The sequence below is a fragment of the Parasteatoda tepidariorum genome, chromosome 9 (assembly GCF_043381705.1).
Source record: "Parasteatoda tepidariorum isolate YZ-2023 chromosome 9, CAS_Ptep_4.0, whole genome shotgun sequence".
NCBI lineage: Eukaryota > Metazoa > Arthropoda > Arachnida > Araneae > Theridiidae > Parasteatoda > Parasteatoda tepidariorum.
In genome coordinates, this window is record NC_092212.1 from 23,855,040 (window position 1) to 23,879,524 (window position 24,485).

Here is a 24,485-nt window from a genome sequence, read left to right on the forward strand (position 1 = left end):
CCCTTGATAGGGTATTCCTTAACGACTTTTCGAAATGTATATTTTTTATAATTTTTGTCAAATGAAGTCACAAAAGTATGCATTTTGGGTTTTGCACTTTAATATTCAAACACAAGGAACTACAAAATCAACAAACATCAAAACTTGTTGGTCGTTTAAAAATGCATTGTGTTTGTTATTATTATGTATTATTTTGTTAAATAATAAAAAATAATTTGAACTGTCTGTTGAACGAGCGGAATTGACTTTAATTTAATTTTAAGTATAACCTTTATCTATCCAAAATTTTGACTAAATCCTCTATGTATTGAATTTTTGAAAAAATTTAAAAGCTATCCGGCATTCATTAACCCTTTCGCGCCGACTGTCACAAATACGTGACAGCAAAAAACCGTATCAATCAGGGTGAAAAGATAAAACTGGTAATCAAAGTATTTCTTTAGCAGTTTATTTGTGGGCGGAGTTATAATTTTTTGATTTATTTAATTCACCATTACTTTGTTCAAAATAAAACTATTTAGTTATACTTTGAATTAACATTGATTATATATATGATTAAACTAACAATAATTAAAATAAAAGCAAAGTAAGTCTGTCAAATTAGCAACGACTACATTTAAGTTACCGTTTTTTATTTAATTGCAACTTGATTCTGATTTTGTACGAATGCTTTTCTGAATCACCCGTCCCCAACGGGTTAAAGCACTAAAACTAACATAAGTACTTTTTGCGTTGAAGTACTTTTCTTCAATTTTTTTAGTGGGTCTCTAAGCCTATAATAGTTTATAGTCCAAAGATTTTCCCAATAGTAATTTTAGTTTTAACAAGTCTTCATTGCTTCAATTTGATCGTTTTTCAAATTTTTATAAAAATATTTTATTTTCAAAGCTTCTCAAGCCAAAATTTTTGATGGTCCCATCAAATTGATGGTTTATGTTGGTCTCAGTGCGATTCATTATGGCCTAACATCATTTGATGGTCACCATCATCCAACATTTTCCGTTATGCGTTCATGGTATTTGATATGACAACAAAATTCCATCATTCCATGATGGAAAATTCTACTTTAATACTATGATGGTTAACCGTCAGGAGAAGTTTGATTCTCATGCACCAATAAAATTCGTGATGGTTCCAACTATACGTTTCCATGATGGTTTAATGGGAATTTTTGTTGGTTTTCAAGAATATACTATCAAAACAATTTTTTGTGTGTGTGTTGACCCCTCATAATGATGGAATATTGTTGGCACATCAATCTGAATTCTTACATTTAGGAGATTGTGGCTCATGATCGTTCCAGCATTTGATTTCTATGAAACTATGCTGTAAATTCAAGATAGTCCATAATGGTACGACAATGCTTTGCCACGATGGTAATTCTACTAGTAGAATTACCATCTACTACTTCTTACTAGTTTGCTCAGCAGGACTATACCATCAAAACAAGTTGCTATTCTTACGTTGGACCATCAAAAATTCGCGACCGAATTCCTACATTAAGGTGATGGTTACTTACGATGGTGACCATCAAAAAATACAATAGTTAATGATGGTTATCATCAAGATTATGTTGATCCATCAATGAAAACCAACAAAAACTTTGACTTGGGTTAGAAGGAAATTATAAGAAAGTATCTTCTGAAACTGTGTTAATTTTTTTTAATACTTATTTTCTTTTAAACGGACATAGAATACTAAACATCCCAGTATCAAGCAGAACATACCACAGAAGCTGGGGACCTTTGTAATTTCACCTCCTGTAACTGAAAGCCTCCACACGGTTTTTTGTAGGTAGTCCTATTAGACCACTATAAAGGTAAACCAAATTGTGAAAGAACCATTTAATATGAAATCTATTAAAAATTAGAAAGTGGTAGAAAGTATATGTCTAAAAATTTGTTTAATTTATGAATATAATTAGTTTGTTTTATTTACTTGTCAACCACCACAGATTTAATTCTCAAATACATATGATAAATTTCTCTCAAGTACTTTTAAAATAGAATTTGGGTACTTGCGCGCAAGTGGTTTACTTTTTAAATAATCTGTGCGGACTACTTATAAGAAACCGTGTGGAGGCTTTCTAATGTAGGAGGTGATGCAATAGGTGACATCAATTTGTTTCAGTGCAGATTTTGCAGCTTTGGCGAGAATTTGTTTTTAAACATACTGTAACAGATTTTTGTTTGTACATTAGTTTCGAATATTGAATATTTATTGAGCTTACCGACCAAATCACCTACTGTTAATGCATGAAACAGATATTTCTCATATTCCCCAGGTATTCCTTTGTCTCTGCTGTAATCGACTACCACAGTCAGAATGGGAAGGAAAACCCAGAAATAGGAGGCAACTCCTAAACTGATTAGAATGTAAACTGGATTTCTGTAAAGGAGTACGATATCTTTCAAACTTTGAAGGAAATGTTCCGTTAGATCAGATTCGTCTTTTTTCTGCTGATCCGAAACTCTCTTGTTATTGGAATCCGATGATTTTTTGTTCTCACTCCCATTTCTGTTCTCATTCCATTTCTGAAAAAAGAGAAGAAAATGAATGGACAAAATAAAAGAAAAAAAACATGAAAAATTAAATTATACTCTCTCCGTCTTAAATTAGTCGTTACATTTAATTTATTTCATTTTATAACCGTCGTTGGACAACAAACCCAATTTTTTGAGTTTACGACTACTAATGTTCAACTCTGTAGCCTTGTAACTTTGAACTTAATCCAGAAGACAAAAGAATTCCTATAAGAAATTGTTATTGGGACTATGGGAATAATTAACAATTGGGAGAAATTTGCCTTCGTAGAGGACTTCTTGATGGAACTAAAAGGTATTTGCGCCACATGATGAGGAAAACCACGAGCACCTTCCACGGTTAGCCTGATGGCGAGAGGACTGTAACCCGTGATACGTATACCACTGAATATATCTTACGTCAGCACTGTGGCTGGTGCAAGCCGGATGCGGAATTCGAATCGATCAATATATAGAGGTAATATACAGGTGTTAAAGGGAGTAGCCGTTTTCTAAAGTAACTAGTGTAAGATTTTACATGTTTAAAAGCCCAATTAAAAAGTATTTAACTTGGCTTTATTGGGCTTTAAATTTTACATATTTAAAGCTCAATTAATTTAGTTAAAATCCCAATTAAAAATGATTAAATATACTGTTGTGCCTTCAAATATAAAGAAAAATTCGTTTAAGGTTTATATGTTTCTCTATTAAGTTCATTTGAATCAGTTGTACATATATATTTAGTCTACACGTATTTCATTGGTTTTTTCTTTCGTTTGGCGCAAGCCCGGCAATTTTCAAATACCTACACTGCACCTGGCACTACTCGTTTTTCTTCGCTGGGGGGAGGGGGAGCAGAAATGAAATATTAATCTGGGGAAGGAAAAATAATCAATGTATGTAAATTTTGCGACGAAAATTTCCAAAAACTTAAAATGAATTTAAATTTTTTTTGTAGTAAAACATCTAACATGTTCGTATAGAAGTTTTCACATAAAACTTGTTAAACTTTTAAAATATAAAATATTGTATAATAAATATATAGAAAATAGACTTGTTAAACTTATTTTTAGATATAAAATATATACATTGGATATTTTTAAATGAAAACAATAATATAGCCTTATTTTTTGTGAAATTAAAGGAAAAAAGTATGAAAATACCATTTTTACGCATATTAAAAGGTTAAATCACAAATTTAAAAGTATTTTAATAAAAGGTCGGACAAACGAAAACTAAAAATAAAATAAAAACTCATTGTAATTAATTTAAATAATTTATCTGTCACTGTTTAACGTTTCATTCTGAATGCGCATTAAAAAGTTTATAGATTAAATACCCTATTAAATAGTATTATACAGTATTTATACCAATTTTAAAATTTCATTTTTATAAAAAAAAGAAATTAATTAATAAAATTAAAATTGGAGGCATCATCGATTGAACATTTTGAGTAGCAGATCAATAAAAATACTTAAGAATGTAATTTTATTTTAATTATTTTAAAATATGTCTTCTTTCTAAAAATTAAAAAAAAATTATATAATAAAATAGTATTAAATTAAGGATAACCGCATCTAATTTTGAAATGGTTATAATGTGTAAAAAGTTTCATATGTTCAGATAAAATGATTTATCTATTATTCCGAAAAAAATTTTTTTGGCAGAAAGACACACGTACTGAGGAGAGAAGGAAAGAACATCAATGCATGCTCCGGGATTCGAACCCGGAACATTTCTGATTTGAGGTCCCTGACCACCATACGTCCGGTCGACTTTACTTTTAAAAAAGTTTCGTCGATTTACTCGCAGGCATGCCGCGTGCGCGTAAAGTGCATGAAACACTACTACTTACATCAGTATTCTGCAAGGAATCTATTTCGCTTGTTGCGTTCTCTGTGATGTTATACAAAGTGCACACAACATTGTCGTTTTCAACAGATGTTGCCGCAGTGCTAAGTCTATGCTTTCTGGAAAACGGGAGTCTGAAGTCTGGTAATTTACTTTGGGAGCTGCGGACAAGACTGAATACGTCCATTTCATGAATGGAGCAATTACTTAAGGAACGAGCATATTTCTTGTAATTTTCCTCCGGAACTTCCTTTTCCGGAATTTGGGTAAAAATATCTGTCCCATTAGCCTTCATTGAACTTTCTGGAAGAAAATAAACACGTAAATTCCTCACACAACTGAGGGATAGTTCATTAAATGATAAATTTGGCACTGTTTCTAAGTTTAAAAACTAAAAAGATATGGACTGATGATAATTAAATGTTTACAATGCACACTTCTTTTTTCTTAATGAATGATTTGATTTTTTTTAAAAGATTTTTTTCTTATCAGAAATTAAATTATGTTCGAAAAATACAAAAAGACGTGATAAAAATCAATGAGATAAGTTAATGGCATTGTTCTTAATTGTAGCTTACATTTCTTTTATTATAATTTCAGTTTTAAGAAGCGAGGTAAATATTGCTAAAACACACAGAGTATCTAAGATTTAAAAATACCACAATTTTTATTTAGGCTATAAGATGTCTCATTATACTTTGTTATTTAATGAAAATGCTGGAAACTAGCATTTATCTGTAAACAATTCAAAAGGACATTTTATTTTAAAAATGTTTACGTTGACTAAACGGTGGCTTATCACTATATTTTTCCAAGTTCTTCAATTATTACAATTTAGTTTCTTTTTTCTCATTTTTCTCCTTTTATTCTGTTTATTCATTCACTTTTTTTCCCCCAAATGGATCGTGGTTATAATGCATAGCGCTTCTAAAGACTTTACGTGCAACAATAACTGAAAAAACATTTTTAACACGTTCACGCCGGGAAAAGTGAAAATACTGGTACGGGAAAAGAGATAATACTGGGGGAAGAACTATTTCAATATTAGATAATATTCGGGAGGAGTTAATCTATTCTCAGCAATAACAATTCACTCTAAGGATATTTATCACGGCGAAGAAGCAATTCAATATAAAAATTGCATCCGTTAAAAACAATTGGTAGTTATGGATTTTTATTATTCCCGGAAAAAAACTAAAAAATGAAATTTATTGTTACCAGTTTTTACTCCGGTGCGCTGCCAAGATGAGACAAACTAGCGTGACCCACCGGTGGGTCACCCCGGCGTGAACGTGTTAAAACAGCGCGTTTATAACAACACATATTGTGGTACAAATTATAATGATGAAAACGTAATACTATGATGATGAAAACGTTATATTGTAAGAAAATTTGGAATTGTTAGCTCTAATGACATCGTTAGATAGTGTACCAAAACAACTTAAGCCGCTACTTCTAATGTTACATCACTTTATTATTCTTTCTTAATTAAAGTACAATTAAATACATTAAGTAGGAAGTTGCATTAACTTTATGTATCCTTTTTTTTATCTTTTATTGGAAGCGAAAAGTCGAAATAGTGAATTTTTCAGATTAAGAAACTTTTTTAAACATTTCAAATACGCAGGTTATAAATTTAATATCAGCCTTGCCAGCTTATTCGGCCAGTTTCTTGGCCGAATAAGCTGGCTCTCTTCGGCCTGGAGTATTTTCCTCAATTGTTTATTTAGGTAGCAAAATTAATTAGTTAGTAATAAGTAGCGATAATCATAAATAGTGTATTTATCTTGAAAGGAAGGTTGTAATAAGATGTTTTTGCTTCTAGTGATTTATATTTTTCTGCAAATTTTCGGAAATTAGAACACCTCATAATTCAAAGATAGAAAAAAACACAATAAACTTGTACATTTTATAATTTTGTTAGTTTTTAGTTCTGGCTACATTTTGAAATTAAAAAAAAATTATTACTGGTTAGTTTCGTTACCACTATGAATATTGTGATGATCTAAAACAGTGGTTTCCAACTGCCGGCCAGGGAAGCCTTTTTTTGTGGCCCGTGAACTAAAATATATTGGTTGTTATTTTTTTGCGGACAATTTTCGTAAAAAATCTATATGGATTTGAAATACTTTTCTCGTTAATAAAAACCTAATTTCTTCGTTTCTGTGAAATTTATCATACCAACGGTGCAAATACAAAAATAAAAATTATTCAAATACAAAAATAATCGTGTATGTTGCTCTTTTTCATTTCATTGTTTTCGTATTTTGTGAATATAATTTAGCATGTGTGTATCAGAAATTTTCTCGAAAAAATTCTCCGATTTAACTTTTTGAAATTCTTTGACAACTTTTTACTTTACAAATTTTAACTTTTTGAAATTCTTGATTAACTTTTTGGAATCTATTTTCCGGTGTTTGCAGCAGACAAACCTCAATCTTGTCATTGAACGTTTTGTGTATTACTGTGTAAGTTTTAATACCAACCTTTCTAAAGTTTTATATCTTAACAATTAGATATCTGTTGCACATTAATTGTTTAATACATGGGTGCACACTAAAGTTATTATAGTCCGAATTTTTTAATATGCATTTAAATATTTTTAAAAATCTACTTCTTATTTTAATTTGTAATTCAATACCTTTATTTTGCACAACTTGGTAAAAATCTGACAGTAATATTTAATGTTCCTTCAAACATAAAAGAGTCCTACATAAAATTTTTATAAAGTCGAGGCCCGTCATTTGATTTGTGTTTTTAATTGTGGCCCCCGACCTCATGTAAGTTGGAAACCCCTGATCTAAAACATCGAATTAGGCGATTCTGTAAAATTTAATTTTGAAAATTGATTTTTTATCTTTGTACGTGCATCTAAATTAACTCAAGGAAACTCTTTTTTAAAAATTTTTTTTTCATTCTTGAAAAAACCAGACATTAGAATTCGCCATTATATAATAATAACACAAATATCCATATTTTGATCTCAAATCAAACAAATGCAAATTTTAAAATGCAATTAGTATAATAATTTATACATCTTCTGACGCATTTGCGGTTATGGAAAATTATTTTTTTCCAGTGGTAGAGAACTAAAGCAGACAATTCAAAACAAATAGAACATGCAGACATAACTTATCTAATCAGAACTTAATATAAATCTCTTATCAGAACTTAATATCCGCTTACAAGCTAACTCAAACTGCAAAATCTCAGAATCCGCAACAGGTGGAGATATATTGTTACACATCCATACGCAAGCTTGTGATCTCAGAACAGAGGCGGCTTTTAAGTCCATGTCTAGTTGAAGATCAGGCATCAGTTGAAAACAAACAGAGTTATGCCGGGATTCGAGCCCGTTACTTCCTATCTACATCTACAGAACGTTTGGTAGATTGACGAGACCTCTTATCCAGAGAGGCCCCAGAAGATGAATTGTTTAGCTGTCCTATTGCGTGTCTTTTTATATTATCAAATAATAAACCCAGGGCTGCCAACTGCAATATTTTCTGAAAAATATTTTATAGTGTGGAAGGCAATTAAAAAGTAATGTTTACAAGATATTTGCTAACTTTGCCGCCAAACTCTTATAGGCCTTACCACGAGAGTACAGGAACAAACAGGCATTTCATATGCACATTTGAATCATTTGCGTGTAGTGGTGTAGAAAACAATTTTGAATTAAGTTTGTTAAATAAAGAATCATAATGAAATAATGAACTTAGCTATACCCCTAGACGAAGCTTTTCTGAAAGAGTGTAGAAAGTTGGAAACCCTGTGAACCGTGGTTTAAAAAGCATACTAATCGAAAAAAGTTCGTCAACCCTGGCCTAAATATTCTATGCAATACGAGATTTTTAACTTTATTAGTAACCAAATCACCTACTTTTGCTTTTGGTGTATTTTTTGGACTTATTTTATTCCTTTATTTATTTATTTGTTTCAAGAGTAAGTGTATAAATTATATTATTATATCACAAGAAAAAAAATTCTAATTGACTAATTTTTTAAAACACTGACAAGAGAATTGTTGTAAAAGATAAATATTTTTGTTATATTAATACTATTTTACTATATAATAATATTAATAATTTATAATTATGTTGATTATTAATATATTTTATAATTACAAATAATATTAATATTGAATGCAATATTAATATTTTATTAAAGTTAATATATATTTATAATTACATTCTTCTTCCGCAAAATCCTTTCTTATACATTTTCTCATTAAAGTTCGCATAAATTCAAAGACTAGACCAGTGCCATAATGCCGTAAACAATTTTTTCTCTCTCAAGGACACAATTTGTAGCTAAAACAGAGGAAGAAGATATGAATTGGGATTTTTTTCAAGCTCTTGAATAGACTAATGACAGATGACGTCAAATTATTTTCTTCTCACCGTATATTCTTGGAACATAACTGCTCACGTATATCAATAAAACGAAAGAAAGAAATGCAAATGAAGGTTATTGTATAAGATGATACAATTACTAATGTGATTTCGTGACATTAGCTTATATAGTTATGAAAGTCACGACCTTGGAATTTCCAGGCATGCTTAATGAGTTGGGCTATGCCCTAATTTCAAATACGATGTTTCTTCAAAGCAAATATCTAAAGGATATACAACGGTCTTTAAAACAAACATCCGTACATGAAAGATGATACTTTAAGTGTGTGAAAAGAACATTAGCGAAAGTTTTTTTTTTTTTTTATTTCTTCAAGGGCACATTATATTCTATGAGAAATGGATACTTAAATTGAACAAGCGCTACAACTTTTCCAAGGGGTATTAAGAATAATTTTTCTTGTAATTATTTTGCAACATTTTAAAAAGCTACTTATTTATTTAAAGTAATTTTTCAAGCATCATTATGCATTCTACAATTTATGAGTAATTTTGTCTATGAAATAAATGCCTATGAAATCAGGGCTCTTACTACTGTTGATCCCTGATATCAGTGATTTTGTACAGAAAACTTAAATGAAAAATAAGAGAAAAAAATTAGTTGCGATACGATATAACTCTAAGCGATATATTTTTTGTATTTTGAAATAAAACCAGCATATAATTTTTTACATTCATTTGGCCGTTATTTTAAGTGGGATATCTGAAAATTAAGAGTTTTATAATATTCAACGTAAGTGACTCACGCTAGAAAACTTACTGTTTAAAAATGAATGAAATAAATTATTTGGGTGGTGTATTTGTCCAAGGTCAAGCATTTCTATAACGCTTGAAGGTTCCACGTCAGTGGAAGAATAATAAGGAATTTTTAAACAATAATTTTAAAGATTATAATTTTTCATTTTAAAAAAACTATTTCTGATATTGAAAATTAGAAAGCTTAGTTTTATTTTTTATTTATATAAATGTATGCAGTAACCCTGGACCAAGGCAGGTCTTTTGAAGGCAGTGTTCTCCACAAATCTATTGATAGAAATCAAAATGGAAAAAATTAGATTTAAACATTTTCACATGATTAATAAAGCGGAACTCTTCTAAAGGCGAATGACGAAGTTTATATCATTTAGCGACAATTCAAATGAGCAATGAAATGACAACTGAAATGAAAAATGATTATAATACAAAAAAAAAATCTGAAATTGTTCATTCTTAAAAAGAAATTTAGAAAAAAAAATTGGCAATCGATTTCTATAAATTAACGATAATCTAAGGGGATCCTATGATATTCATTTTCTTTGGAGCCCAGCCATACTTTTGTCGAAGACCTCGCTAAGTCTATCTACGGCTCTGTGAAAGGGAAGAGCTTTCGTTGGAACTCAAAATTTGCTAATATTATTTTTCTTAGTAAATTAAATTTTTTATTAGGTAAATAATAAACTGAAAGTAGCAACTTACATTTATGAAGAAACGAAGTGATTTTCAAACAAATTTAATAATAGAGATTTTAAGGTCATTAAAATTTCTCACTTCTTTTTAAAATTGTAAATATTTGCAATAGAATAATTTCCGGATAACTTAACACGTTCACGCCGGGGTGACCCACCGGTGGGTCACGCTAGATTGTCTCATCGGGTGGCTCACCGGAGTAAAAACTAGTAACAAATAAATTTCATTTTTTAGTTTTTTCCCGGGAATAATAAAAATCCATAACTACCAATTGTTTTTAACGGATGCAATTTTTATATNGTGAAACTTTTAGAAATACGAACTGAAACTTAAATGTTAGCGCATGCGCGCATCCATTGGATAACCTCCCCCAAATACTTCTAGATTAGTTGGCCTTTACGTACGAGATCTGGATGTAAGACGTTATGTTTGTCTGCTTGTTAATTGTATACCATTGTTAATGTTGTTTTGTTGAATAAAATATGTTATTAAATAGTGCTGGTATTATCCTGGACCTTCTAAACAGTGACATAGTTCTTCTACCAGTATTTTCTCTTTTCTGTCACGCTTTCAGGCGCAACACCCGGCGTGAACGTGCTAATATAAAAATGAATTCAACATAAGTATTAAAATTTCAAGAACAGATATCGTCCCAATGTTACGTTAACAATTCTGCACTACTTTTTTCATAAGCATTTATTTAATCACGGAATTTGTCCGGGTACTAATTTACAATCCAGCAGCCTTTAACGACTCCCTCGGTTTTTTTGGAAATTTCAAACTTGGCTCTTGGTCACAATTATAATGCAAGCTTCTATTTCTTTAAAAGTTTGTTACCTGAACTTAAAAAAAAAATCAAGAATAAAGTTTTTATTTTATTCAAGAAATGTGTTAAAAACTGCTTGAGTGGAAAATCGCTCTCCGATCATCACACCTCTGCATCCCCCATTGTTTTTTCCAAATGCTGACATAATATTCGAATAGTCCATAATTTTCGCACTGCAAAACGTCAATAAGAAAAGTCTTTGTTAGCAATGATCTCTGTAAGTTTGTTATGCAACTAGTTTTACTAGATTGTATATAACTACAGAGACTTGACAAAAGTATGGAACTCTTCTGTACTAACTCAGTGACGTGAGCTTCTCTATTAACTGCATCTGTTTTTTTGAAAATTTTACTTAGCAAATCTGTTAACTTATTTTACAAAGATCATAATCAAAGCTTTTTGAAATCAGTTTTCAATATCAGCTTTACCCTAGTGAAATTCAGACAAATTCTTTCACATTTCTCTCAAACTTCGCTATTAAAATGCAAACATTTACATAGTTAATCATGTTCAATTGAAAGTGTCATTTTTAAAATCATATCTGAATGTTATCACTGACATTTCTCTCAAGATTTATCTTATCTGTAGTTCATATAAAACATATCAAATCAGGCTAAGAAATTTATTTCGAATAATCTCAGAGGTGTAACAATAAAATGCTCCTACATTTTAAGATAAGCTTATCTTATTTCCCAATATTTATTTGGATCAATACATTGTCAGTATTCATGAAAATTTGTAAATAAACATTATTCTTTCTATCAGCAATTTCAATGTATTTTTGTGAAATAAAGTGAGTGTGTAACATCAAAATAGATTTTCTGTAGATGTAATAATTTTCTTAGCTACAATTTATAGAATAGCAAAATCTTTCAATTTATCAACGTAATTCGATATGACATAAAATAATTCACTACACTTAGTCTTATAACTCGAATTTCCCGCCACTTTTTACTTTTTGATATTTCTTATATTCATTCTCGTAAGATGTTCAATTTCTAAAAGTTATGATACACTTCTCATTCAAACAAAAGGTAGCTATATATTTTTAAAAATTATGTATGATATAATTTATCACATTAAGAAAACAACATACTCGCTTACGTTTCCTCTTTTTGTACAGGGCTGGGTGTTCAATCCACATAGGTGATTTCAAGATCAAAGATGGCGGCAGGACATTGAGGAAAATTCCACCAAGAAGAAGAAAACAGCCAAATATTCCATAATAATCCAATATACTCTCCATCATAATTGGATAGACAAAACTTCCAATACAAGCACCAGATAAAACAATACCAGAAGCTGTGGCCCGATACTTTTCAAAGTACTGGTTTACAACAACTTGAAATAATGTGTTTCCTAAGGAAAATCCTATACCTAAAAAAAATCAACATCTTATTTATTTGAATATTTCTTATTAGCTATGGGAAAATGTAGTTATTACTTTCAATTTTGTCTATATAGTAACAAACCTGTTAACCTTTTCCACTTTTTAAAATTTTCCCGGTGGTAAAACAACCATGTTATAATATTTCTGGAAAGGGTTAATTCTTATTTATTAAAGAAATGACTTTATTTTCCTCACCATGTATCAAACCCCAAAAGACTGTAATCCATGGAACAGTTGGAGCAAAGCAACTTAATATTGATCCAGCAGCAGCAACAACACCACCCACGAAAGTAACAGTTCGAATTCCAAATATTTGTCCCAACACTCCCACAATTGGACCTAGAAAAATGAAAAATATTTTTAAGAAAATAATAATAATCTCCTATAATAATTACGTAATTAAAATTTATTTGGGAATCTGCTCATACCAAACCACAAAATAGTTTTTGTTCTCTGCTAGCGCAAAAAATCTTTCAAACAATGATCAGATTTTATTGTAGCAAAATGCGCAAGTCATGGTTATGAAAATCAACATTCTCCAATAGACTGCAAACTATGTGATATGTTTTGCAAATTATATTTGGATTAAGTGCACTCGAGTAAGGTTTTGGGTATAATTTGTCGATTACTAATTTAACCCATTACACTCTAATATTGGGAACATGACTTAGTAATAATTTAATAAAAGTACTAATTAATAGTTGTTTCAATCTTCGGATTTATTTTTTAAAACTTCGATGTTCATGGAGACCTTACTATATTATTAATATCTTCAGTGTTTGTTGCGAATGCATATTCAGGTTTATGAGCCCTTGTCAGGATGAAGAACACATAGCATAAATTAGAGAATGACAATACATCCAGTGAAAACAGAAATAAAATTAATGACTCTTATACTTTCATATAAAATTATCAAGAAGCAATGAAAAACTAATTTGCAAATATCATACTAGGCATCCATTACATAATCATCAGACCTGCTAACTACTAGGCTTTTTGCAAAATATTTTATAGAGTGGTAGGCATTTCAAAACCAAATTTTTGGTGACTGGCAGTCAGTGACCTCTCAAATGGAAAGCGTTAAAAACCTCACCATTAAAGGGAACAAAATGGCGTTGCATATGAACTTTTAAATCACTTATATGTAGTGGAATATAAGTTTAAAAGAATAAAAAATAATACATTAAAAATAAACATAGCTACCACTAGAATAAAGTTTTACAAAATACGAAGAAAGTTGGCAGCTCCGCATAACTCCCATCCATGTAAAGTGCTAGTGAAATAAAAACTATGATTGGCAAAGTTTCTTCAATTTTGCCTCCACTTAAAAAACTTCACCCAATTGTCTTATCTTATGTATTTGTGTTAATTGTTTATGCATACTAGTGGCCGAATCGTAGTAAATCATCTTTATTATTTCAAATGCCAAAGTGTAATGTTTGCTACCATTTTAAACATTCGAGAAAAAAAATTTCGCTTGAATCGTATAATTAGTAATTTATATTCTTATTATGTTTTAAAATTAGTTATTATGAAGACTTTTGAAAATGTCTGTATTTTTGGACAATCTGTATTTTTGGACTGAAATTGTGTAGTTCCATTTTGATTTTACATTTTTTATAAGTAACAATAGATTAAATTACATATGGCAAATGTGGACAAAACCAACTCAAAAAAAGTTGTTTTTTTTTAAATTATACATCCGAATTGCCTACCACTCTATAAAATATTTTACAAAAAGCGTGGTAGTTGACAGCGCTGTAAGACATGATCAAAATTACGGTTAGTAAGGTTTTATCAGCAAATTTATAAAAAATTGTTCATACTTTACGCGTTACTTTTTAATCCACACTATTGTGTGGCATCATTCACTGCGCGACTGGATGGGTTGTAAGTACATTTATTTCAATGAAGCGGATTACGTAATAACTTTATTCTTTCTCACACTACAGCTACCAGTTACTTATGTTTATCAGCTTTTTAAAAGCATTTCAAATAAAAACGGAAGGAGTTACAGAATCGTGAAACCTCCTATTTCGTTTTTTATTATCTCTAGTATTTCTGCGTGCTTGATATCCAGTTAGAATTTATTCAGGTTTATATACACAATGGAGGTCCTTCCTGTTTTTACATTCATTTATTATTATTATCTTATTAGATAAAATTATTGATATTGTTTAATAGAATAAACATTCTAATTTATATGCGCATTTCATCAAAATTCAGTTTTTTTTTCTTAGCGCATTGTACCACTGTATTAAAATTGAGTCACCATTTCTTATATTCTTGTAGAGGTAATGCATAATTTTCTTTGCGATATCGTGACAAAAAATATACACTTCCTTGTCAACGTACTAAAAATAACTTCTTTTTATTTTTACTTCAGAACAGTGTTATTCTTTACTCACCACTTATTTAAAATAAATTATTAAAATTAGTTGTGTCTTACCTTTTTTTTTTTTTTTTTGGTTATTTTACAAAATGCTTAACTGCAAACTACAAAAAGATTTTTAAAGCAGGAATGCTAATTGAAGCTTCCGAAATCAGATCACTAGCCCACTTTTTCACAAACGATGCTGTTTTATCAGATAAATTCAATTAATTCCTCACTATTTTTAATCTTTTATTGGTACTTATAATTTAATTTATAAAATTAATTAATAACAATGCTAGCGATTGGCGCTGCAGTCTTTGCTCTAACTGTTCATTACTCTGATTTCTTATGGGTGCTGCGATTCAACCAATGGCGTCGCAAATGCTGCAAATAGGTCAAAATTATTTTTACTTTTTCTGTATCATGATTGTATTTCCCTTAGTTTTCCTTTTATTTTTCTTTCTGTTTTCTAAACTCATGATGAAAATTAATTAACGACTTCACAAATCAAGATTAAAAAGGTAAAAGGCCTTTTCGAAGCCTAAAAGCCTTGAGCAATAACATGACTATGACTATGGCTGTTTTACATTCATCCATATAACAACATAGTCGGAATTCAAAGATCATCTATCCACATGAATATTCCTTTACTTCATTTGCATTCCACCACCTCATCGTAACACCAAAAGATTCAACATAAAGATGAATGGGAAAAGCGATCTCTATTGCCCAGATATTTAATAAAGTTCAGTTCAGGTTGCTTCACAGTCCAACTGCTCCGATGTCCGATGCCTATTTGCTCCGGACAAGGTATAAATATTTTCGAGAGGCAGTCTTTTAATGTATCATTCTTGGTTTAGTAAATTCGATTTATAGAGTTTTTACTTAACACTACTTCTAAATAATTCAAAAGCTTATGCGAAACGCCACTTTGTTACAGTTCAGCCTTGTTGAAACTTTTTAAAAACTTGGTTAAATTAACCGTAAATCTGCAAATTTTAGTTTGAAGCTCTCTGCCGTTTTTTAAAATATATGGTCGAATCCAGTGCAGTTGGCAGCTCTGCTTGCCACGATCGGTCCAATAAGTCCGGATGTATCAGCTGGCTCCTGGTCTTAATCAGGTCGTCTAGTAAATAAGCCCTGTAGGTCACATCAGAGCAGTGGTGGCTAAAGGGGATAGAGTGCTCGCCTCCCAATGAGGTGAACCGGGTTCGAATCCCAGCGGTAAAATATCCTCAGTAGTGGACGACTCACGGGTTAGAGTCCCATTGCCGTTAGGCTAACCGTGGGAGGTTTTCCTCTCCATGTAACGCAAATGCGGGTTAGGTCCATAAAAAAGTTCTCCACGAAGGCAAAATTTTCCCAATACTTGATCCAAGAGTTCTCTTGTCTTCTGGATCGGATTCAAAATTGCAAGCTACGGAGTTGAACATTGGTAGTCGTAAGCCTTTAATTGTGTCAGCTGTTTAACGACGGTTATAAAATAAAATATAAAATCTAGGTCATGTCAGAAGATAAAAGTAAAAAAGGGGGTAAGATAACATTAATACAAAAAAGATACGAAATTCTCACATGGCTAGCCACGACGACAAGAGGAAATAAACCCTTGATCCGTCTACCGCTGATTTAAACGTCAACACTGTGGTCAGTGCGAATCGAGAGTAGAATTCGTATCTACTAGCTGCCACGGGGTATGAAATTTTAAATCTATACTGAATCCTAATAGTTAAAATTTTCAGCATCTTTAAGAAGAAAAATAGATACCAATTTCTAATTTTTGGCATCAAATCGAATTAAATCCAGTACTGTCAGTCTGGCGGCATATGATTTTTTTTATAATATTTATAACTTCGTGAATGTGGCTGTTTACATTCACTAAGGGTTCAATGTTTGCAATACAATTTCTCTAAACATATTTATGTGACTGAGTACCTTTGGAAATCTTTTGAAGTACGATTTTTAAAAAGGATTTTCTCTCCTGGCTCAATTATTTTCTAAACGAAAATATTAAAGTTTAACTTAAACAGAAATAAATTGCTAGAAAAGTAATTCCACTTTACAAATTGGTAATGCTGTTTTATCTCTGACACAGTCCAACATAGGTTCACAACGGCAAATTGATAAAATCGGACTGAATGCGAAATAGGGCCGTAAAGATCTTTCTCGAGTAAGAAAACAGCTAAATTTGATGAAAAATTTACCTATGTGCATAGCAATCGATTTAAGAAAAAAAGAAAAATATTATTACTATTAAATGCATAATGCTTTGAACAGATTATAAAACATTAAATACTATTTCTGTCGGAAGTAATTACTATTTAANATACGACTATAATTACCAAAGGGGTAGAAACTCTATTTTTTTATTATCTCTTTATTTATTTAATCGTAACTACTACTAGGACTTACACTTCAAAGTTTATGTAAAAAAATATTGATAAAAGGTGGACTTATTCACAATGGCTTCTGAAATTATTATACAATATATTCAGAAGCTATTAAAGAAAGGGCTGTCTAACCTAGAAAAAAGTAACCAACGAGTAAATCCTTTAATAACTAAGAAGATTATTATTTATTTCATCAAAATTTCCAAAAATCAGAAAATATCAAAAAATGGACTTAACCGCATTGGCTTCTGAGCGGCTCATTTGAGAATTGAATATGTAGTGGTAGACAAGTAAATAAAACAAACCAATTATATTCATAAATTAAGCAAATTTTTAGAAATATATTTACTACCACTTTCTAATTTTTAATAGGTTTATAATAAATGGTTCTTTCACTAATTGGTTCCTTCACTAATTGGTTCATCTTCATAGTGGTCTGATCGGACTACCTACAAAAAACCGTGTGGAGGCTTTCAGTTATAGGAGGCGTTGGACACAATCCGACATTGGTCCACAACTGCAAATTTATAAAATCGGACTGAATGCGAAATAGGGCCGAAAAGATCTTTCTTACTCGAGTAAGAAAACAGCTAATTTTGATGAAAAATTTACCTATGTGCATAGTAATGGGACTCTATGTGTGATTTTAAAAAGTAGAAAAATATTAATACAAAGTATTGATGATTTTTTGAAAAATTTTGTCAAAATTCAATGATAATGAAAGTGAAAAATGATAAAGAATTTCGAAATTTAATAATTTGATATCTGAAAATCTATCTATTTCTTTCTGAACTAATTACAATTTAATATGAGTATAAAATATTTCGAATTATTCTTTAAATATCTTTTTCAAAGGCGTACCAAGTATTCCTTATGAGTATTCCCCTCTAAGGCAGCAGTTTTTAAAAGGTGTTCCACGGACCGGAGCTCTGAGAATTAAAACTTTAAAATAATAATTAAATAAATAGAACTATTAATTACACTTATATCAATTACACTTATTTAAATTCAAAATGATTGCACTTATTTCAATTCATAATAGTTTAGAACTGTTCCTCGAAAACCATAATTCATCTTATTTTTTCATTTTCAGCCATATGAACACAAAAAACAAATTCAGATACCCCGCCTGACCTTTGGAAGTAACTGTCTGGCGTAACTCTTAAGTTAAAGATGATGATCAAATCGATGAAAACATTTTATTCTTCACAATATATACTTTCAAGAGCAGTGGTGTCTCAGGGGATGGAGCGTTTGCTTTCCAATTAGATAAACCGGGTTCGAATCTCAGCGATGACTGGTTGATACGAGCTCCGCACCCGGCTCACACCGACGACAGTGCTGACATAAAATAGCCTAAGTGGAAGACGGATCATAGGTTAGAGTCTTCTTGCCGTCAGGCTAACCGTGGGAGGTTTTTGTGGTTTTCCTCGCAATGTAATGCAAATGAGGGTTAGTTCCACCAAACAAGTTCGCCACAAAGTCACATTTCACCCAATATTTAACTTGTCTTCTGGATAGAGTTCAAAATTACAAGGATACGCAGTTGAACATTGGTTGTCGTAAATCCAAAAGGTTGGAACGGTTGCTCAACGACTAAAACAGCTCCATTATTTAAAGAGCTGAGCCGAAATAAAAGTCATGCAAGCATACTCAAAACAGGCGCGGATTAGTAATGTAAAATTCCGTTTGATTAAAAATATCCATATTGTAATCCTGAAAATAAGCACTCACCACATGGCGAGTCAACAAAAAGAAAAAAATTTTTTGGCGCTTTAAATTAAATAAGCAACCGGTCACTTTTTCTCATCATTTTTTGAAAAAAAAATCTTTTAATGATAAAAGTACATCTATGCAGAAAGACTCTGGAAAATAGAATTTGAATTTTCATTAAATTGTCCAATGTTTCCATTCAAAATTTTATTCGTTCAGATTCACGTGGAAGAAGAGTTCCTTAACAATTCACTTGTTATGCATGCATTAAATGTATTTTGCCTCCCAAATATTTTAAAACAAAGTTTTTTAAAGTCAGTAAATTTGATTGAATTTTCTCACATGTTTACATTATTATTATTTTTTTGTTGTTGAATTAACTTCTTATAGCCGTAGATTATATGTAATATGATTTTTGCTTAAATATAATTTAATCCAAGCAAAATAGTTTTCAAAAAGTGGCTATTAAATAAAAAGAACCTCTCGATATCGGTCACCGACTCATTAGGTCTGAGGAAAAAGGAAAAGTTATGAGAGTCTACCGACCACTGGTTACTTAAATTTCCAAGCCTACCTAATTGATGGGACCACTTTATGTTATTTTCACTGATTAATAAATATCCTTGAAAATGTCACTTACCTACCTCATCCACGAAGTTCTTCTTTTATTGTTCCGCAGCCGAAATAAATTGGGAACCGCTGCCCGAAGACAGACCTATTCATTACTCGCAATGCTTTCCCAAATATTTTAAAAATTAGACATTTAGACATTTATTATTAGACATTTTAAAAATTAATTATGTTTCATGTCGATTTTTCACTTGTAATGTTCGATTCTCATATCGATTTTTCACAACTCATATAGATTTTTCACAAAACTCAGAAAAATGAATATAAAATAAAAGTTCAGAGTTTACCTGAGAGATACCTAATTGCATTCCTTACGGTGAATGGCACAGATGCTTCCTGTCTGGTCACTTCATATTCGTCTATGATAGCTACATATAAGATTCCAATCATTCTTGTGATTCCTGACAGAATCATATTCACTATACAAGCCGCTAAGGCCACAACCCAAGCATACCCCTTGTCTGGTTCTTCTAATTTGTACATTATTATTGAACAAAATTGAATAAATAAATAAAATGCCTTTAAGAGTAACAGAAGTCATCAAAACATAACTCCCTGATGGTATTAATAGCTAACACGGGTCGTGGATTATACGTCACAGCTTGGAAGCCAACTCAAGATTTTGTCAGTTCAGCTGACAATCTTTGCAAAGCGTGACTATCTTTTGATTTTAAGTTCACGCATTTTCAATCGTGAGTAATTCCAAGGGTGATGGTGTTATTTCCTTAAAAGTAGTCATTTATTAGTAATAAATGCGGTGTCTGGTTTTCAGTCAAAGAATTAATTCAACGAGATGCTTATGATTAAATGAGAAAACCATAGATCTATTTTATGAGTAATTTTTTCTCATTATCCATGTACTTTGATGAATGATCATTAGTTTCTGAGGAATATTTTTGTTCGATTATTTTCGCTGAAGTGTTTGATCATCTCAAATTAAAGAATGAATTACCTATTATATTTGCCTAGACTGGTACTTTTTAGATGTATTAGTTTTTCGATTGCTCAATGGATTCCTAATTTTATTAAAAAGACTTTTGAAATTCTTTTCTCCTTTTATTCTAATTAAAATAGTTTCTGCTGATTAATGCGTGTGACTGTCTAAAAATTAGGTTATTTTTAAGATTTATTTTTTCTTTCTTGATGGTATAATTTAATTAAAATTGTGATTTCACGTTGAGGATTCAAATGCATATGTGAAAGTTTAAAAGGAAAATTAACTTTTCTATATAGTGTAACGTCATGTATTCAATCAAGTTTCATTATTTAATCGGATATTCTTTCTTCATCGATGCACATGACAATTTCGTTTGTATGTTTTCTAAATTTAAGCCAATTGTGAGAGGCCAAAATCGCTTGCTGAACCAAATCATGCCCCGCCGTGTCTTCCTCCCTCCCCCCTTATTCCAACTTATATCTAATATTATTCATTTTATTATCGTCGTTGAACAGCTGACCCAGTTATGAGTTTCGACTACTAATGTTCAAATCCGTAGCCTTGTAATTTTGAACCCAATCCAGAAGACAAGGGAACTCTTGAATCAAGTATTGGGAGAAATTTGCCTTTGGACTCTTTGATGGAACTAATCCGCGTTTGCGTTACATTGAGAGGAAAACCACGAAAATCTTCCACGGTCAGTCTGACGGCAAGGGAACTCTTACCCATGATCCACCACTGAAGACATTTCACGTCAACATTGTGGTCAGTGAGAGCCGGATGCGGGATTCATATTGACCAGCCATCGCTGGGATTCGAACCCGGTTCACCTCATTGGAGGGCGACGCTCTATTCCTTGACCACCTAGGCTCAATATTATTAATTTTCGTTTTTATATTTATCGACTTTCAACGTCAATGCTCATACTGCTATATATTGCTGAATACATCGTTACATATACAGTTATATACTGAATACATCGTAAACTCGAAAATTTTGCGCCCTGAGCCCATATAAACCGCAACTGAAGTGAACGTGGAATTAGCGGCGAAAAAAATGGCTATTATTTCTTAAAAAATTAAAAAAGAAAGTAAGAAAATTCATTTTGTTAATGAAATTAAGTCGTAGACAAACTAAAAAATTACGAACAAACAAATTTTCCTCGTTTAAAATAAAAAATTTAAAAAAAATGCGAAATTTCGAGGAAAAAAATTAAACTTTGATCTTAAAAAACAATATCTTTTTAATTAGTCCATTGATGATAGTTTTAAATTCCTTACAAAATGAAAATAAATAAATAAAAGAAATAACAATAATAATAATGAAAAAAAAAAATTTCGCTCCGGTTTATGAAACATTATCATTCGAGTTAAAGATATTTAAGTCGTTGCTAGTTTGTAAAAGAGCTTCTTTTTTATGGCTGTATCTTTCTATCTCTAAAAATAAACAGAATACTATTTTATTTTATGACTTGCCTTGAACAGTCAACACAACTTTGAGTTTAGGACTATAAATGTTCAACACCGTATAACCTTGTAAGTTTGAACCCGACCCAGAAAACAAATCAACCCCTTGGGACAAACTAGCCTTCGTAGAATACTTTCTGTTGGAACTGATCCCCATTTACGTTACATGGAGAGAAAAGCCACGAAATGGTTAGTCGGTTAGCCCCACGGATAGGAGATTCTAATCCATGATCAGTCTGCTTCTAAAGATATTTTAACATCAGCACCGTGGTCTGTGCGAGTCGGATGCACAATTCGAATCAACCAGCCACCGCTGGAATTCGAACCTGGTTCCCCTCGTTGCGAGGTCAACACTCTATCCCTTAAGCCACTGCGTCTTGCAGAATAGCATTTAAGATTTATGGTTAGATAAAGTATCGTTTTTATTCATACAAAATTTCATTTTGTTTTCGCTATTTTATATTTTGCACATTTATACGATCTAAGAAAGGTGAAGAAATTTAAAAAATTGTTGTCCTGTTAAATAATATGTTTAAAACCAAAGCTCTTCCTCAAATAAAAAAGTAAAGAGAGGAAATTTTTCCGGTTGATGTGACAGTGTGTCGTAACAAAAATACACCCGCAGAACACATATGGGTGGTGCTCTGCGGAGTCAAGGTCTGATGAGTCATATTTGCAACCAAGAAGAAATAAAAACTCAGCTTACATAACTTTGAATACATCATTTGTGTGCTTTCTTAATTAGGACTATATTTAAAGAAACATAATTATTTTCTCCCATTCATAGACACATGAATGTTCTCTAATGTTAAAGAAATTAATTCCAAACACGTTTTTACTGTTGTAACTCCAATTATTATTGACACCCAACCGTTTAATTAGGTATAAAATATCTATTGCATTGAAAACGGTGTATTTAGGACCGCAAGGACTTAATTTTAAAAAAATTATGCACAAATATTATGACAGTTTATTTTATTTTTTATTTATAATTAGCGAAAAATAAAGAACTGACAAAAGAAAAAAAATTATCATATACTGATAATATTGATGTAGTAAGACACTAATTGTGAATAAAAATGTCTCATAATAGTCAAAAGCGAGAAATAATCTTTACTTGAGAATGAAAATACAATTCTATTTAAACTATTTGTATTAAATATTATACTATCCTCCCCTCTGACAGTATTAAAAAGTAATAAAAAAATTTTTTGATTACTTTTTTTTTTATTAAAAAAAAACTTGGCAGACGGTTCAAGTGAGATTTTATTTCTGATTCGAAAATAAAGTTTTAGTCGCTATTGTTTAGTTCTTCATTGCTAGGCGAATTTGTTTTTCATATTTTGGAACATCTCTTTACAATAAAAATACCACTGCGATTTAGTAAGTACATATTTCAGTGATTTGCACATGATCAAGACTTTCTTATTTTAATTGAACATCGATTGAATAAGTAATTACTTTATCTATCATATTAAAACTACGAAATATAGCGGACACCTTTATGAATGTTTAACAAATGAATTGTTTCTGCACTATCTCAGCGCTGACCAATACTGGAAGATTCAAACATGGCCGACGATTTGAAAATTCGATGAACGAAAAACGGAGGGAAATAAAAATGCATGATATGCTACTTTGAAACTGTGTTAAGTTCTTACCAAGTTTCAAAATTTAATAACTTATCTTGAAAATCGATGACGTTACCACCTGAGAAAGCTATAAAACGAAACTCAGTAGCATAACGGACCATTCAAAGTGAAAATATTTATACTGGCATATGGTAACTACCTTTTCAAACTGTTAAACGTTTTTGCTACAGTGGCTATTTTGAAAACAATGCTTTATAGCTTTCCTTAGTTAGTAGCACCATCTGTTGATGAACTAAGTATTTAATTTTGAAATTGGGGTGAGAATAAATACTTTAGCTTCCTAAGCAGAACGTAAAATCTGTATCTCCTTCCGTTTTTCTTTGCTATTTTTCTAACCGCCGGTCATTTTAAGAAAATAGAACTTAATAGAATAGAACTTAAATATTCAATAAACTGTGCATAAAGATAGGAAATTAGTTCCATAGCAATGAAAATCTTAACCAAAGAAAGTAAATTCAAATTTCCACTAAAATTTGTATTAGTTCATAAAATTTGGGGAAGGGGAGAATTTGTGCAACAGAAAACTAGTGATTTAAAATAAATTCTGGTGATTAGCAAGAAAAGAAAAAAAAATTAAAAATAATTTTTGCCTAAAAAGAATTATATATATATATTTTTAAGCTTACCGATATAATTATTTTTAATTTTATGATCTTTCAATTATCTTATGAAAATTGGGGATAATTTTCCTTATTCTATAAATTTATGGAATAACTCCCCCCGCTTTGAATTTTCGTGCCTTTAAGTTTTACACTCTATACCATAGGGCAAAATCTTCTTCTTCTTAAGGGTCAGATACCAGCCAAGGCCATCTCAGTCAGTTTACCCTATCTAGATCTATTCCATGCTATATTTCTCCGCCCAATAACTCTCAAATCC

The 24,485-nt window shown here is 31.0% G+C and overlaps 1 protein-coding gene across 3 annotated transcripts in view; it reads right to left on the minus strand.

The window, feature by feature from the left end:
* LOC107446295 (monocarboxylate transporter 12) overlaps nucleotides 1–20,266 on the minus strand; it is a 28,611-nt gene extending 8,345 nt beyond the window's left edge. Inside the window, exons 1-5 of one of the 3 annotated variants that reach the window (XM_016060904.3) lie at nucleotides 19,839–20,265; nucleotides 12,643–12,786; nucleotides 12,162–12,434; nucleotides 4,378–4,676; nucleotides 2,231–2,534 (exon numbers count right to left, since the gene is read on the minus strand). In XM_016060904.3, the coding sequence (XP_015916390.2) occupies nucleotides 2,231–2,534; nucleotides 4,378–4,676; nucleotides 12,162–12,434; nucleotides 12,643–12,786; nucleotides 19,839–20,034 (1,216 nt within the window). In that variant the 5' untranslated portion in view covers nucleotides 20,035–20,265. Of the gene's footprint in view, nucleotides 1–2,230; nucleotides 2,535–4,377; nucleotides 4,677–12,153; nucleotides 12,435–12,642; nucleotides 12,787–13,650; nucleotides 13,900–19,838 lie in introns of those variants that run through there. The other 2 variants (XM_071185097.1, XM_071185098.1) reach the window with 2 other exon arrangements.
* Between the last annotated feature and the right edge of the window lie 4,219 nt (nucleotides 20,267–24,485).